This window comes from Capricornis sumatraensis, chromosome 8 (genome assembly GCF_032405125.1).
Source record: "Capricornis sumatraensis isolate serow.1 chromosome 8, serow.2, whole genome shotgun sequence".
Lineage (NCBI taxonomy): Eukaryota > Metazoa > Chordata > Mammalia > Artiodactyla > Bovidae > Capricornis > Capricornis sumatraensis.
Window position 1 is genome coordinate 31,813,876 of NC_091076.1, and position 16,332 is coordinate 31,830,207.

Sequence of the window (16,332 nt, forward strand, 5' to 3'; positions counted from 1 at the left end):
ATACATGTACCTTTTCTCAGTTGTTCAGTCATGCAGAAATCTAAGTACTGTGTTGTTGTTGTTCTGTTACTAAGTTGAGTCCAACACTTTGCAACCCCATGGACTGCAGCAGGCCAGACTTCCCTGTCCTTCTCTTATATCCTGGAGTTCAATGAAATTCATGTCCACTGAGTCAGTGATACTATCTAACCGTCTCATCCTCTACCACCCTCTTCTCTTTTGCCTGCAACCTTTCCCAGAATCAGTGTCTTGTTCAATGAGTTGGCTCTTCGTATCAGGTGGCCAGTATTTGGAGCTTCAGCTTCAGAATCAGTCCTTCCAGTGAATATTCAGGATTGATTTCCTTTAGGATTGAATGGTTTGATCTCCTTTCTGTCCAAGGGACTCTCAAGAGTCTTCTCCAACACCACAAGTCAAAAGCATCAATTCTTCGTCACTCAGCCTTCTTTATGGTCCAGATCTCACATCCATACATGACTACTGGAAAAACCGTAGCTTTGACTATACACACCTATGTAGGCAAAGTGATGCCTCTGCTTTTTAATATGCTGTCTAGGTTTGTCATAGCATCTCTTCCAAGGAGCAAGCAGTTTTTAATTTCATTGCTTTCATTAATTTCAATCCACAGTGATTTTGGAGCCCAAGAAAATAAATTCTGTCATTGCTTCCACTTTTTCCCCTTCTATTTGCCATGAAGTGATGGGACCAGATGTCATGATCTTACTTTTTTGAATGCTGAGTTTTAAGCCAGTTTTTCACTCTCCTCTTTCACCTTCATCAAGAGGCTCTTTAGTTCCTCTTTACTTTCTGCCATTAGGGTGGTATCCCCTGCATATCTGAGGTGGTATCATCTGCATATCTGAGGATAGTTCTCTCAGCAATCTTGATAATCAGATTGTAATTCATCCAGCCCAACATTTCGCATGATGTTGATAGCTTATGGTGAATGATGTTCGATTGGTGATCTCCGAAGATTTAGCTTTGGGATCAGAGACCAGGCTTGATCACTAAGAGCTTTTGTGTGGCAGAAGTTTTATTGTGGTGAAAAAGGACAGAAAAAGCTTCTGACATAGACATCAGAAGGGGAAAGGAGAGTGGCCCCCTTGCTAGTCTTATCAAGGCCTTACATACTTTTACCAGATTCAGTCATATGTCTTAAGATAACAAGATTAGTCAGAAGGTTCCTGTTAAGAAGAAACATGTCCTTGAGCAAGATACATTGTTGTCATATAATCATTAGTACAGAGCTTAAGGAAAAACATACCCTTGAGCAAGATGAGTTGTTTTGTTGTGTAATCATTAGCTCTGGATTTGAAAAAAGTTAGTGTTAAAGATTGTTGTCATAACAACTCAGAGCTTAAGACAAATCTTATGTGACTAAGACAAAGCAATATAGAAAAAAAGTTTGTCCCTTTCTCCTCCTCAAGAGGCCCATACCCCTTTCTCCTCCTCAGGGACCCCAGACTTCTTATCAACCTATGTAAGAATTAGAAACAGTGACAGACTTAATTTTCTTGGGCTCCAAAATCACGGTAGAAACCATGAAATTAAAAGATGCTTGCTCCTTTTAGAAAAGCTATGACAAACCTAGACAGTATATTAAAATGCAGAGGCATTACTTTGCCAACAAAGGTCCATCTAGTCAAAGCTATTGCTTTTCCAGTAGTCATGTATAGATGTGAGAGTTGGACTATAAAGAAAGTTGAGAGCCTAAGAATTGATGCTTTTGAACTGTGGTACTGGAGAAGACTCTTGAGAGTCCTTTGGACGGCAAGGAGATCCAACCAGTCAATCCTAAAGAAAATCAGTCCTGCATATTCATTGGAAGGACTGATGCTGAAGCTGAAACTCCAATACTTTGGCCACCTCATGCGAAGAACTGACTCATCTGAAAAGACCCTGATGCTGGGAAAGATTGAAGGCAGGAGGAGAAGGGGATGACAGAGGGTAAGATGGTTGGATGGCATCACCGACTCGATGGACATGAGTTTGAGCTCCAGGAGTTGGTAATGGACAGAGAAGCCTGGCGTGCTGCACTCCATTGGGTCACAAAGAGTCAGACATGACTGAGCAACTGAACTGAACTGAAGAATTACTTCTCTCAATGTACTCTGCAAGGGAGTTAAATAAATAGGGTGACGATATACAGCCTTGTCGTATTCCTTTCCCAATTTTGAACCAGTCATTGTTTCATGTTCAGGTTTAACTACTGCTTCTTGACTCGCATCAGGTTTCTCAGGAAATAGGTAAGGTGATCTGGTATTCCCATCTCTTTAAGAATTGTCCACAATTTGTTGTGATCCACACAGTCAAAGACTTTGGCATAGTCACTAAAGCAGAAGTAGATTTTTTTTGGAATTCCCTTGCTTTCTCTGTGATCCAGCAAATGTTGACAATTTGAGCTCTGATTTCTATGCCTTTTCTAAATCCAGCTTGTACATCTGGAAGTTCTCGGTTCACGTACTGCTGTAGCCTAGCTTGAAGGAATTTGAGCATGACCTTACTAGCATGTGAAATGAGCACAACTGTCTGGTAGTTTGAACACCTTTCTTTGGCACTGCCCTTCTTTGGGATTGTAATGAAAATTGACCTTTCTTGTGGCCATTGCTGAGTTTTCCAAATTTGCTGACATATTGAGTGCAGCACTTTAACAGCATCACCTTTTAGGATTTTAAATAGCTCAGCTGGTATCCCATCACCTCCACTAGCTTTGTTCATAGTGATGCTTCCTAAGGCCCTCTTGACTTCACACTCCATGATGTCTGGCTCTACGTGAGTCGTTATTCCAATCCTTAAGAACTTTTTTGTATAGGTCTTCTGTGTATTCTTGCCACCTCTTAATCTCTTCTGCCTGTTAGGTCCTTACCATTTCTGCCCTTTATCATGTCCATCCTAGGATGAAATATTATATTGGTATCTCCAGTTTTCTTGATAAGATACCTGGTCTCTTCAGTTCTATTGTTTTCCTCTACTTCTTTGTTCTGTTCTTTAAAGAAGGGCTTCTTAGTTGGATATATCTAAGGTCCTATAGTGAAGGGGTCTTACAGATGTAATTAAGTTCCCAAATCACTTGACTTTAAGACAGTGTGATTGTCTAAGTGAGATTGGCCTATTCATATAAGCCCTTTAAAAGCCATTTTCTCTGGCATTGCAAGAGAAAAGTGGAAATCAAAGAGCTATGTTCTGGCTGGTCTAGCAGAAACCAAACATTCCTTTTGTGAATTGCCTGTGGGATCCATGTGGCAAGAAGCTTCAGGCAGCCTTTAGGAGCTCGGTCCTCTGCTGACAGCTAATAAGAGAAAGAGGACCCCAGTCCTACAAGTAAATTAATTCAACCAACAACCAGAGAGACTAGAAGATGACTCCAATCCCCACATGAACTACAACCCTAACACCTGGATTTTCAGCCTGATGGGAAGCTTGAGCAAAAATCCAGCCGGAACCAAGCAGAACCCTGTGCCACCCACCTCACCCCAGTACAAAGGCCCCTTCCAAATCTTCTGCCTTTTCTTTATAGAAAAGCTGAAGTCTTCCAGGCCTTCCTGAGTCACAAATGAGAAGGCTCAAGCAGCTAATGATTAGGACAACAGAATCACAGATTCATGTCTGATGCTTGTTCTTGAGTTGTTCTACAGATACTGTAATTGACATCAGAGGGTAAAACAACTGTAGGATGACTGGATTGCAACCATGCTATGAACTGCTCCATACTGAGTAATACTGAATCTATGGCTAGCACAATTCCAAGAACTGGCCTTAAGAGAATGGGATTAACACTATAGTTTAATAATCTATATATTTGTGGACATCAAAATAATTGTAGTTTGTTCTGCCTTTATATGTAAATAGGCAACTATAATCATCAGCAAAGAGATGGTACAGACCCATGTCAATATTTTCCACTCAAGAACATGGTGCCCTATGTCAACATGATAGAGTTATAGAAGACCAACCTTTGCCCATAATCCCATAGAAATGGAATGATGTTCTAACAAGTGGGGATTTGTAAGCGGCTTTCGGCAGGAAAGAGCTCACTGCAGGGTGCACCCTTTTGTCACTAACCTTAACCAGGCACCCTCATGCTCTATTTATCTCTGGCCCTGGCATACCTTTCAAATCTTTTGATCACACAATATCTTGCCTAATCTGCTGGCTCTTTCTGTAGATCAAAGAAGTAGAAATGAATTAACCAATGATCAGATCTCTTCCCCTTCAGTAATTTTGTGAATAAACTGTGTGAACAAAATAGCATCTAAAAAAAAAATATCACAAGAAGTTGGCAAGCCTGCACATGAGCCTGTATAGTGGGGGATGGTGACAACTCTAACTCCCATCATTTCAATGATTAACTGAGATTACTTCCCTTTTTCCCTTTAAAAACTTCCAGGGAGGAGCAGAATCACTGGAGATGGTCTTCAGGAGACAACAAATCCACCATCTTCCCAGATTGTTGACATTCTGTTTAAAAGCAACTCCTTTCTAACATTTGTCTCTCTCTCTCTCTCTCTCAATTACTGATTTTTGAGCAAAGAGCAGTCTGACTTGATTTGGTAACATAACCACATCATGCTCCACCATGCTCCTTTATCATGACCTATAGAAACTGAGACAGTTTCTGTTGTTTTAAGCCATGATGTTTGTGATAATTTGTCACGCAGCAATAGAAAACTAATATATAGGGGACAGATGTGTTCAGTACCCATAAAGAATTAGACAAGTAGTGATTATCTGAGTAGACAGTTTCAGAGTTCTGGTTCCACACTCTGAAGGCAATGAAATGTAAGGAAACTTGCTGTTAAGTTTCATGGACATGAAGAATATTCACTATGTGGGTGGATGTCTAGATATCCCTATAGTAAATGATACTGAACAAAAGTTTGTGTGGCTTAGGGGTAAAGAATCCACCTGCCAATGCAGGAGATGCAAATTGGACCCCTGGGTGAGGGGATCTCCTGGAGGAGGAAATAGCAACCCACTCCAGTACTCTTGGCAGGAAAATCCCATGGACAGAGGAGCCGACCAGGCTACAGTCCACAGGATCTCAAAGAGTCAGGCATGACTGAGCAACTGACCACGCAGGCACAGATGCACAGTAAGTCCAAACAAACCCAAACATCAGAGTTTGGAGCAGAGAAAGGCTTACTGCAGGGCAAAGCAAGGAGAATAGGTGGCTCATGTTCAGAAACCCCAACTCTCCAATGCTTCTTAGGGAAAAGTTTTTACAGGCCAAAATTTGGGATGACGGTTGCAGGGTGTATGACTCCTTCTGATTGGTTGGTGGTGAAGTAACAGGTCAGTATTCCAGGAATCTTGTGTTCAGTCTAAAGTTGCCATCCTCCACCTGTGTGGGGGCTTTAGTTCCTACAGAAGTAGTCAAAGACACTTAATGTATATCCTTTGAGAAGGAACCAGGATCCGGTTTTTAATGGCTGCACTACAGCTTCTTGATTGTTCTTCCTTTGTTTCTGCATTTCCTTACTTTGCTGGCTAGAAACTGCTTGAATCTACTCTTTGGAACTCAGGAATGTCTAGAAGGCTGAAGCCTAGATCCTGCAAATAAGAAACTAGGAATACAGAATCACTCTTGTGTCCAGCAGGGCCCAACGGGGTCCTGCTTGATTACATAGACAGTCATCACTCTAATGCTTAAATTGTTGGAAAGTTCACAGCAGAGCTAATGCTTGTGAAACACTGCCCCTGAGATGGAAGTTGAACCGACATGATGGGACTCAAACCTAGCCAAAAGCCACATTGGGACTTGAACCCATGGTCTTTTAACTGAGATCACACAACTCATCTCAGGACTCAATGAAGCTCAGGTTCTTTATGACTCATCACAGAAAGAAATTAGTGAGAGACAAAGCCATAGATATGAAATGGATTTACTTAGAGAGATACACATTCCATAGACAGAATGTGGTTCATCTCAAAAATCAAGAACAGCCTTGGGGTAAATACACTCCACAGACAAGAGTGTGGGCCATCTCAGAATATGAGAAGCCCTGAAATATGCTGTAGTTAGTTACGGGCTGGGTAATTTCATAGGTTAATGAGTGGGAAGATTATTCCAACTATTTCAGGGAGAGGGTGGAGAGTTGCAGGATTGGGCCATCACCCACTTTTGGCCTTTTATAGTTGGTCTCAGAACCATCATGGCACTGGTGGATGTGTCACTTAGAATATGCTAATGCATTATAATGAACATATAATGAGGCTCAAGGTCTACTGGAAGTCGAATCTTCTGCCATCTTGGTTCTAACCAGTTTTTGTCATATTCTATGAATCTGAGTGAATTCTGGGAGTTGGTGATGGACAGGGAGGCCCGGAGTGCTGCGATTCATGGGGTTGCAAACAGTCGAACACGACTGAGCAACTGAACTGAACTGAACTGAACTGATGGCTATGTCAAATTCCCTGAGGTTCTCAATTCCTTTGCCAGATCCCCAGGTTGGGAAATCTACTGTGGGCCCTAGAACTTTTGCAACAGTGCAGGAACTTCTTTAGTATAAGTGTTCTCCAGTTTGGGGTTGTCTGCTCAGAGGCTCTATGGTAGGGCTAATGGCAACCTCCTCCAAGAGGACTTCTGCCACACACTGTGGAAAATTCTTAAATAGATGTGAATACCAGACCACCTTACCTGCCTCCTGATTATGCAGGTTAAGAAGCAAGAGTTAGAACCAGATATGGAACAATGGACTGATTCCAAATTGGGAAAGGAGTACATCAAGGCTATATATTGTCACCCTGCTTATTTAACTTAAATACAGAGTATATCATGAAAAATAGCAGGCTGGATGAAGCATAAGCTGGAATCAAGATTGATGGAAGAAATATCGATAACCACAGATATGCAGATGATACCACCCTTATGGCAAAAAGCAAAGAGAAACTTAAGAGCTTCTTGATGAAGGTGAAAGAGGAGAGTGAAAACCTGGCTTAAAACTCAATATTCAAAAAAGTAGGATCATGGCATCTGGTCCCATCACTTCATGACAAACAAAGGAGGAAACAATAGAAACAGTGACAGACTTGATTTTCTTGGGCTCCAAAAACACTGCAGATGGACACTTCAGCCACGAAATTAAAAGACACTTGCCCTTTGGAAGAAAAGCTATGACAAACCTAGACAGCATATTAAAAAGCAGAGACATTACTTTGCCAACAAAGGTCTGTCTGGTCAAAGCTATGGTTTTTCCAATAGTCATGTACAGATGTGAAAGCTGGACCATAAGGAAGGCTGAGCGCCAAAGAATTGATGTTTTTGAACTGTGGTGTTGGAGAAGACTCTTGAGAGTCCCTTGGACTCCAAGGAGATCAAACCAGTCCATCCTAAAGGAAATCAATCCTGAATATTCACTGGAAGGACTGATGCAGAAGCTGAAGCTCCAATACTTTGGCTACCTGACACGAAGACTGAGGGCAGGAGAAGGGGACGACAGAGGGTGAGATGGTTGGATGGCATCACTGACTCAATGGACATAAGTTTGAGCAAGCTCCAGGAGATGGTGAAGGACTGGGAAGTCTGGCATGCTGCAGTCGATTGTGTTGCAAAGAGTCAGACATGACCCAACTAATCAACTCTAAAATTCCAGAGAGGCAATTAACAAACAATTTTCAGCCCTCATTAGACTAACCAGTTTACCACTGCAGTCTAAGAGTGAGGAAGTACAATCTTTGGATCTTCATCATTTCTTGTGGAACATTATCTAATATTCCTTCTGTCTTACACAGAAGCAATCCAATCATACTTGTCCTTTCAGTAACTACAGGAGGATCTCCTGTTGCTCTGCATTTTTCTTCATAACACAGTATCAGGTCTCACTAATCATCATTTTTGACCCCCTGATCTAAAAGCCATAATCACATAGCGTTATAAGAGTTGTCAGCTGACCAGTCCTCCCTGGAGTTATCACCTTCATCTGGAGGTGGGAATGGAGAGTGTGATGGTTAATTCTGTCAACCTGACTGGGTCATCAGGAGCCCCATATCTCATTAAATGTTATTTCTGGGTGTGCCTTTGAGGGTGTATCCAGAAGAGTTTAGCATTTGAATTGATGGACTGAACAAAGGAGATGTGCCTCCTCAAGGTGGGTGGACATCATTCAATTAGCTGACAGTCTGAACGAACAAAAATGTGGAGAAAGGCTATTCTCTGACTGTGCCAGTACGACATCGATCTTCTCCAGCAAAGGGACTCAGTCAAAAATATAAACATATATCCGTTCTCTTCCAAACTCCCCTCCCATTCAAACTGCCACATAACACTGAGCAGAGTTCCCTGTGGTATACAATAGGGCCTTATTGCTTATCCATTTTAAATATAGCAGTGCAGACCTGCTTTTTTTGGCCATGCCACCCACTCCAAATCCCAGGGACGGGGGAGCTTGGTGGGCTGCAGTCTATGGGAGTCGCACAGAGTCGGACACAACTGAAGCGACTTAGCAGCAACAGCAGCAGCACAGCATGCAGGATCTTAGTTCCCTGACCAGAGATCAAACCCATGCCTCCTGCAGTGGAAGGCATAATCCTAATCATTAAATCACCAGGGAATCCCCTAGACTTCCACTAGAATCTACACCACTGCTCTTTGACTGTCTGGTCTTCAAACTACACCACTGGCTTTCATGGGTCTTCACCTCTGCAAAAGTGTTAAGAATAAAGAATACACAATAAAGTAAATATATAGTGGTAAAGCAGCATCTTATCTGCAACTTAATCTCAAATGATTCTAGAAGAAAGAATATTTTTATAATATATATATTTTTTCTTAACTTAGAAAAAATCAAAATAAAAAATTAGAAAAGAAGGGAAGGGAAAAGCGAAAAAAAGGCATACACCAAATAGAATATTTTCATCTCCTTTTATTGAAGGAAATAAAACTGCAGAGGCAGTGGTACCTCAGAGCATGACAAGGTAGCCATTGGGGCTAACATGACAAGCCACAATGCTGGCCAGGGGTCCTACCATAATGAGAGGACCAAAACCACAAAGATAGCAGGAGGTAGCAAACATCCCCAACACCCAGTGCAAGCATTTCCATTTGCAGAGAGCTTGGCCATGCAATGTAAAAACAGGGTTCCCTCATAGCTGGCAGACTATCATCTCAGGCCAACAAATCCATCCAAAACTAACATGTAGTCTCAGATTTGGAGTTCTTTCTCTTTGACCCAGAGATCAGGGCAATCAGAAGATGAGTTACTCTTTTAGCTCCTTGTTGCAGATGGAAAAACATGCTGAGTTCTTCAAACATCACATAGGTATAGCTGGACAGGTGCTGATGCCCAGCTTTGTTCTAAAAGCAGCTTTTTTTTTTTCCTTGACTTCTCACACTACTCTCACCCAGCATGTGCTCTAAGAAACTTCTCAATGTTCTAAACAAGGGCAGAATGGGGGCAGCAGCCTAGGGGAATTTAGGGAGTCAAAAGCTACTACATAGCCAAGATCATTTCACAAGAAATAGCATGGGAACACGACTGGATCTAGATCCTCCCAAAAAGATGCTTGAAGCATATACAAAGAAAAACATGGTAGCTCTCCCACCCATATCAGGATCAGCTGTGCCAAAGTCATGGTCCAGAAAGAAGAGCCATTCATGTCCTGGCTGAATATTACCCACATGGCATTCCTTGGGCTATTCTAATTTTCAAGTACAATAATGTGTTTGGGCAGTCTGATAACAGAAAAGCAAGCACTGAAAAATATCTCAACTGATCACAAGTTGATAATGTTATAAAGTCAAAATTCTATATAGTCAAGAACTGATTGGCTGGTGCGGGGTGGGGCAGAAATAGGGAGTCCAAGGATTTATTCATGTAAGTCTTTGATCATAAATCACCCTCACATCCGCAGGTTGGGAGCAAATTCCTTATTTTAAAATGGCCATCATCCAATTAGTCAATTGCAGTTCTCTTCAATGCTGGACACATGGTTTTCAAGGATCAGTCTTGAGAGCACTAGACCAGGAAATGGGAGGAGAAGGCAAGGAAGAGCAACAGGGGTTGGAATTTCCAAAATGAGCATTTATTTCACAGAAGGCTTGGCACAATGAGGCTGGGGTGCTGTGGTTTTAGTGATTGTTCTTGGTTGCCTCCTTTGCAGCAGCAATCAGTGGAGTGAGGCTGGAGAGAGGCTTGGCAATCTTCAGAAATTGATGCTAGAAAGGAGAAAAAGAACAAAAGACTCATGACAATTTACCATTCTTCTTTAGCAACCGTTACAAGATTTTCAGGGCATCCATGTTTGTATACTGTGCATATCATCAACTTCAAATTGAAGGACATCTTTCAAAGATAACATATCATTTTGAAGAACTGTTTGGCAATATCTACCTACAGCTAAACACATGTCTATCTTATATCCCACCAATTCCACTTCTAGATATATTTCAAGAGAAGTAAGTTTTTTAATTCACCAGAAGACACACACATAAATGCTCACTGCAGTTTTACTTATGACAGTCATAAATGAAAGAACCTAAATGTCCAAGAGACTGAAAGAGTGAGTAACATTATACTCATAGAATACTATACAAAAATTACAAAGCAATGAAAAGGAATAAGTAATTGATACACTGATAATAGGATGAATCCCACAGAAGACATGCTGCATGAAAGAACACATACATAAGAAGAGTTTGTACTGTATCATTTCCTTAACTGATCATGACCCAATGGTACACTCCAATTCTGCATTTCAGAAGAACTGATTTGGGAATTTGTTGTTCTATCCTTGAGTTTAGTAAGGTTAATTAACCCAGGAAGGACTTGGTCCTTTTCCAAAATACTTTCACTGGGCTATACTGTGGGCCATACCCACAACCATTAAAGACCATTGTGGAAAAAACACCATTTAAAAATTACTTTTATGTTTTCAGTAAAAAAACATTATGGAAAACGATCATCACAGAACTCTGAACGCACAACTAAAAATGACTTTTCTTCATTTACTAGTGAAAAGGCTTTGTGTCTTGAGGGTATAGGCTGTTTCTCCCCTTGGATAAGAAACATAGGAACTAACTAACGTATTTTCTTTCTGTTTTCACTACCAGGACACTAAGAACCAAATTTGATGTTTAAACAAAACTATTTAACACAAATGATTAGTATGTTTGATTCTTCTGGCCATCCCAAGTCTCTTTTATTAATCATATTGTATATGTGTATACACACATTAAATTTTAAAATTTCTATATTTCTGAATATAGAAATATCTACAAATATTCTTTGCTAGAAGTGCTTCAAATTTTTTTTGAACAGAGATGGGATTCAAAGAGGTACTGAGAATAAGAAACTATTACTACAAAAGGAATAAAAGATCTTGGCTAAATTACAAAGATATGAATTCCAACTAAAGCCCCTATGTATTTCTATCCATATATATCATTCTCACAGGACAAACAGATGGGAAGCTTTCATGATCTGAGATTCTGAAAGTCATTGTTTAGAATATTTACAATGTACAGTAACAAGTTAAAGAGTCAGTGTTCTCAGACTGCATGTTTATACAACTCCTCTGAGTTGAGAAAGCAGCATGATCCAACACCCAGTTAGGAGGCCTCAGTTTTCTTCTCTGTGAAATGAACAAATCAGACAAGATAAGCCCTAAGGTCTTTCCAGCTTAACACTCGGAACCAGGCAGTGGCCAAGAATATACACACTTGAGAGCCAAATACACACAGATTTAAATCCTGGGTCCACTACTTCTCAGTTACTTTTTAATCATGCAAAGTTATTGAACACTTGAAATCTCAGTTTCCTCACCTGTAAAAATGGGAATACAAAAACCTATAAATCACAGGTTTATTAAAAAAGAATAGGTTAAAAAATATGTAAAATCCTTAGTGCCTAGAATGTGGTAAAGATTGAACACAATGCATTTATTATTTGTCATGTATTATTATATCAGGAAAAAAACTCGAGAGGACATTAATCTTTCAGTAACTATGTTTTAATACCTAGTTAACAATATCATCTTGAGGCTTAGACTATTTGCACATTTTCCAAAGCTTGCTGTTTCCAGAAAAAACTTCATATGAAAGGAAAAGGCTCCTAACCTGCGTGTTATAAGGAGGTTTTGTCCCAAAGGATGCTAGAAACTAACGGGTTTGGTAGAACCCAGATCTCTTATCTAATATATCAATGCTCTGTAGTCAGTAACTCTGATTACAAAGAGATGCTAAATATCTACAGAAGGTAACATTTCAATGAAGGTTTAAGCAATTCCATTCAATTCAACAAACATCTTCTGAATACCTATTTTTTAATTGAAGTATAGTTGATATACAATGTTAGTTTAAAGATTAAACAACAAATTGTTGTTGTTTAATCACTAAAGTTGTTGTTTAATCACTAAGCCATGTCTGATTCTTTTGCAACTCTGTAGACTGTAGCCCACCAGGCTCCTTTGTCCATGGGATCTCCCAGGCAAGAATACTGGAGTGGCTTCCTATTTCCTTCTCCAGGGAATCTTCCCAACCCAGGGATTGAACCTGCGTCTACTGCATTGGCAGGCAGATTCTTTACCGTTGAGCCACTAGGGAAGCCCATTGCATAAATCACAGGTATAAAATATAGTGATTCACAATTTTTATAGGTTACATTCCATTTATAATTATTATAAAATATTGGCTATATCTCCTGGGTTATACAATATATTCTTGCAGCTTGTATTACATGTAATAATTTGTGTCTCTTAATACCCTACCCATATAATGTCCCTCCCCCACTTTCCCTCTCTCCACTGGTAACCACTAATTTATTCTCTATATCTGTGAATCTGTTTCTTTTTTGTTATATTCACTAGTTTATTTTACTTTTTAGATTCCACATATAAGTGATGTCATACAATATTTATTTTTCTGTCTGACTTATTTCACTTAGCATAATATCCTCCAAGTCCATCCATGTTGTTCCAAATGGCAAGATTTCATTCTTTTTTATGGTTGAGTAGTATTCATCCACCCCTGGAGAAGGAAATGGTAACCCACTCCAGTATTCTTGCCTGGAAAATCCCATAATCCTGGTAGGCTACAGTCCAAGGGGTCGCAAAGAGTCGGACATGACTGAGCGACTTCACTTTCAGTATTCATCCACATCTTCTTTATCCGTTCATCTCCTGATGGACACTGAGGTCACTTACATATCTTGGCAATTATAAATAATGTTGCTATGAACACTGAGTTGCATGTATCTTTTCACATTAGTTTTTGTTTCTTTCATATATATACCCAGGACTGGAACCACAGGGTCATATCATAGTTCTATTTTTAGTTTCTTGAGAAACCTCCATATTGTTTTCCATATTGGCTGTACCAATTTATATCCCCATCAAGTGTGTAGGAGGGTTCCCTTTTCTCCACATCCTTGTCAACATTTGTTATTTGGATTCTTTTTGATGACAGCTATTCTGACAGCTGTGAGGTGATTTCTCGCTGTGGTTTTGATTTGCATTTCCCTGATACTTAGTGATATTGAGCATCTTTTCATGTGCCTGCTGACCATCTGCATTTTCTCTTTGGAAAAATGTCTATTCAGGTCTTCTGCCCACTTTTTAACTGGGTTGTTTGTAGGGGTTTTTTTTTCCTGAATTGTATGAGCTGGTTATATATTTTGGATATTAATGCTTTATCAGTGATATCATTTGCAAATGTTTTCTCCCACTGAATACCTATTTTGATTCAGGTCCCAGGTAAGAGGAAACCAAGGATTAATAACATAGAAGTTATGATCTACTAACAGTAAGGAAGACAGAATTGTTCATAGTTAGCTTTAATTTGATGCAGTATGGTACATCCTGCCCTGCCCTGCCCTGCAAAAGTTTTATGACTTTTGTATACTGACTGACTGTGCAAATCTACACATTTCTCATCGTCAGTAAGTTGCATGTCACACTTATTAAATCACCAGTTGGCAATGTAGTAAAATAACACTAGTAATGAGAAATTGTAACTGAAACATAAATGCTAAATATAGATAATGTGGTCAACTAAAAGCAAATTTTGAAACCATATGAAATAATCATGCTATAACTTCAGCATTAAGCTGGTGGAATATATAAGGCTTGGTAAACCCCCAACTTCAGGTTCCCCACAGCCTATCAGGATCTCACTCCAAACAAGCAGACTATAGGGACCTTCCTGGTGATCCAATGGTTAAGACTCCAAGCTTCCACTGCAGGAGGGCACAGGTTTGATCCCTGGTCAGGGAACTAAGGTCCCTCATGCCATGTGGCATGGCCAAAAAATTGAAATAAATGAACAAACAAGCAGACTATCATTCCCACCATCTGCAAGGGTTTCCATGAAGAAACTGGGAAGACTTGAAATGTTGCACTATCCTCTAAATGAATGTCTTCTGATATCCTTTCCTAAAAATCTATCTTTTGAGTTTATCCCAGTAAAATATACCTTGTATAAGATTTGCATGTCAAAAAATTTTTTCTCATCAAGACTCAAACTCTGCTAGACTAATTCAGGCAGAACATAACAAGCACCAAAGGAAGATATAGGCAAAGTTCAATAAGAGCTCAGAAAATAACTCTGTAAGATACAGCCTAGAAAAGTACAGAGTTTTAATAGCCTGAGGAAGAGCCCAAGGGAGTAACATCAGCAAAGGTCCAGGGATGAAAAAGATGAGGGAAACAGGAGTGTGGGACGTGCTAGGAGAAAAGCCTAGTTCTATAACAGCCATACAAAAATGCAGCAAAAAAGCCTTGGTTATGTGATTCTCTGAATTAGGTACCTCCCTACATAGGGACAGTTACCTGCAGCAGTTCTTTAGCCGAACCTCTCTTCTCCACATCCATCTCAAGACAGCGGTTCAGAAAGTCTCGGAAGATAGCTGACAGCTTCTCTGGGTTCTGAAGCTCTGGGGTCCCATTGGTGGCAATGAGGTACAAGGCCTGGAAATACAAACAGAATTGCCCTGGGCTCTACCTGGGATTCTTTCCTTGTTCCCAGACAGGCCCCGAAGAAATATGGTCGGCTGCTTTCTGCCTTCAGAAGACAAAGAGGCAGCTTTGGTATAATGGAGAGAATATGACTTAAGAGCCAAATTTCCAGTGAATTTCTAACTTCCTCGTCTGTAAAACAGGGATGTTAACAGTGCCTATCTCACATGTCTGTAAAATAAAACAAGATAACATATTGAAAGCATTTCATAAGCTTATGAAGTGTGTTACAGATCCAAGGATTTATTATTATTGATTTAAATCTAAATGGTTTACTATACATTTAGCCTAATGAGTTAAACACCTGCCCATTTACTGAAGGAAATTTATTATTCCTGGTGCCATCATCTCAGTCATCTAAAAACTGATCTCTTCTAGCAGGAAAAGAATATATAAAGGAACTATTCTGTAAAGGAGCAATCTGTTTCACTGTTGCCATCTTGGTTCTCTAATATGAAGCCATATCCTGGGAAAGATAAAGAAAAACATCATACTAAACCTTTTAAAGCAATCTGAACTTTATTTCATAAGTGTTTACACAAACACTATCTCATTTAATGACCATAATAACTCTGGGTAATAGGCAGAGCAAGAATTATCATCCCCATTTCACAGATAAAGTCCTAAAACATAAAGAGATATGCTTGGGATCGTGCTGTTTACACAAGCTTATGTCCTCTGACTTTGATCCCAGTCTCATTTCTGTTACTACTATTCATCATCATTTTCAAGGCCACTCTAACGTGGAGGAAGATGAGTGGCATGTGGATCCACAGGGCAATACTGGGAGGCAAGGGAAGAAACTATGGAAGGTAGTTTCAGTTTGGTACACTAAAACACTTTTCAATAATCAGGGCTATCCAAGAGGTAACTGGCTAAAACTACATGACTGTTGATTAGCGACAAAACTCTGGGAATTCTTGCACTGAGTGAGAGGTTGGAATAAATAACAAAATAAAAACAATCAGAATAACTCTCATATTTGCCCATGATCAAAATTATCAACCTACTTGTATCTGTATTCACTTACACTGCTTTCCCTCTCCTATTATAATAACAAACTGTCCAAGTTCTAATTTGATGATCTTTACCTCAGTACTTGATCCAACCCCCCGATCTACTTAACGATATCGCTATCTCTCCTACAGACGTCACATCCCTCTTGTACATGACCGTTTTCCTCTCTACTAGATAATTCTCATCAGCACAAAAACATGCTATGATAATATCATCTTCAAAACAAAAAACAAAAAAAGAAAACCCCCCCTAGTCTCTACTTCAAGATATGGCTCCACTCACTTCTCTGTTAGCATAACTGCAAAATTCCTCTGAAAGAAAACAATGAAAAGTAACTGCTTATACATGTCATTTCTTCACTCTGGTGGA

The 16,332-nt window shown here is 39.8% G+C and overlaps 1 protein-coding gene across 1 annotated transcript in view; it reads right to left on the bottom strand.

Annotated features, from left to right (window-relative positions):
• Nucleotides 1-10,025: 10,025 nt before the first annotated feature.
• PAK1 (p21 (RAC1) activated kinase 1) overlaps nucleotides 10,026-16,332 on the bottom strand; it is a 95,828-nt gene continuing 89,521 nt past the window's right edge. The window contains exons 14-15 of the mRNA XM_068975900.1: nucleotides 14,761-14,898; nucleotides 10,026-10,153 (exon numbers count right to left, since the gene is read on the bottom strand). Coding sequence (XP_068832001.1) covers nucleotides 10,067-10,153; nucleotides 14,761-14,898 — 225 coding nt within the window. The 3' untranslated portion in view covers nucleotides 10,026-10,066. The remainder of the gene's footprint in view (nucleotides 10,154-14,760; nucleotides 14,899-16,332) is intronic.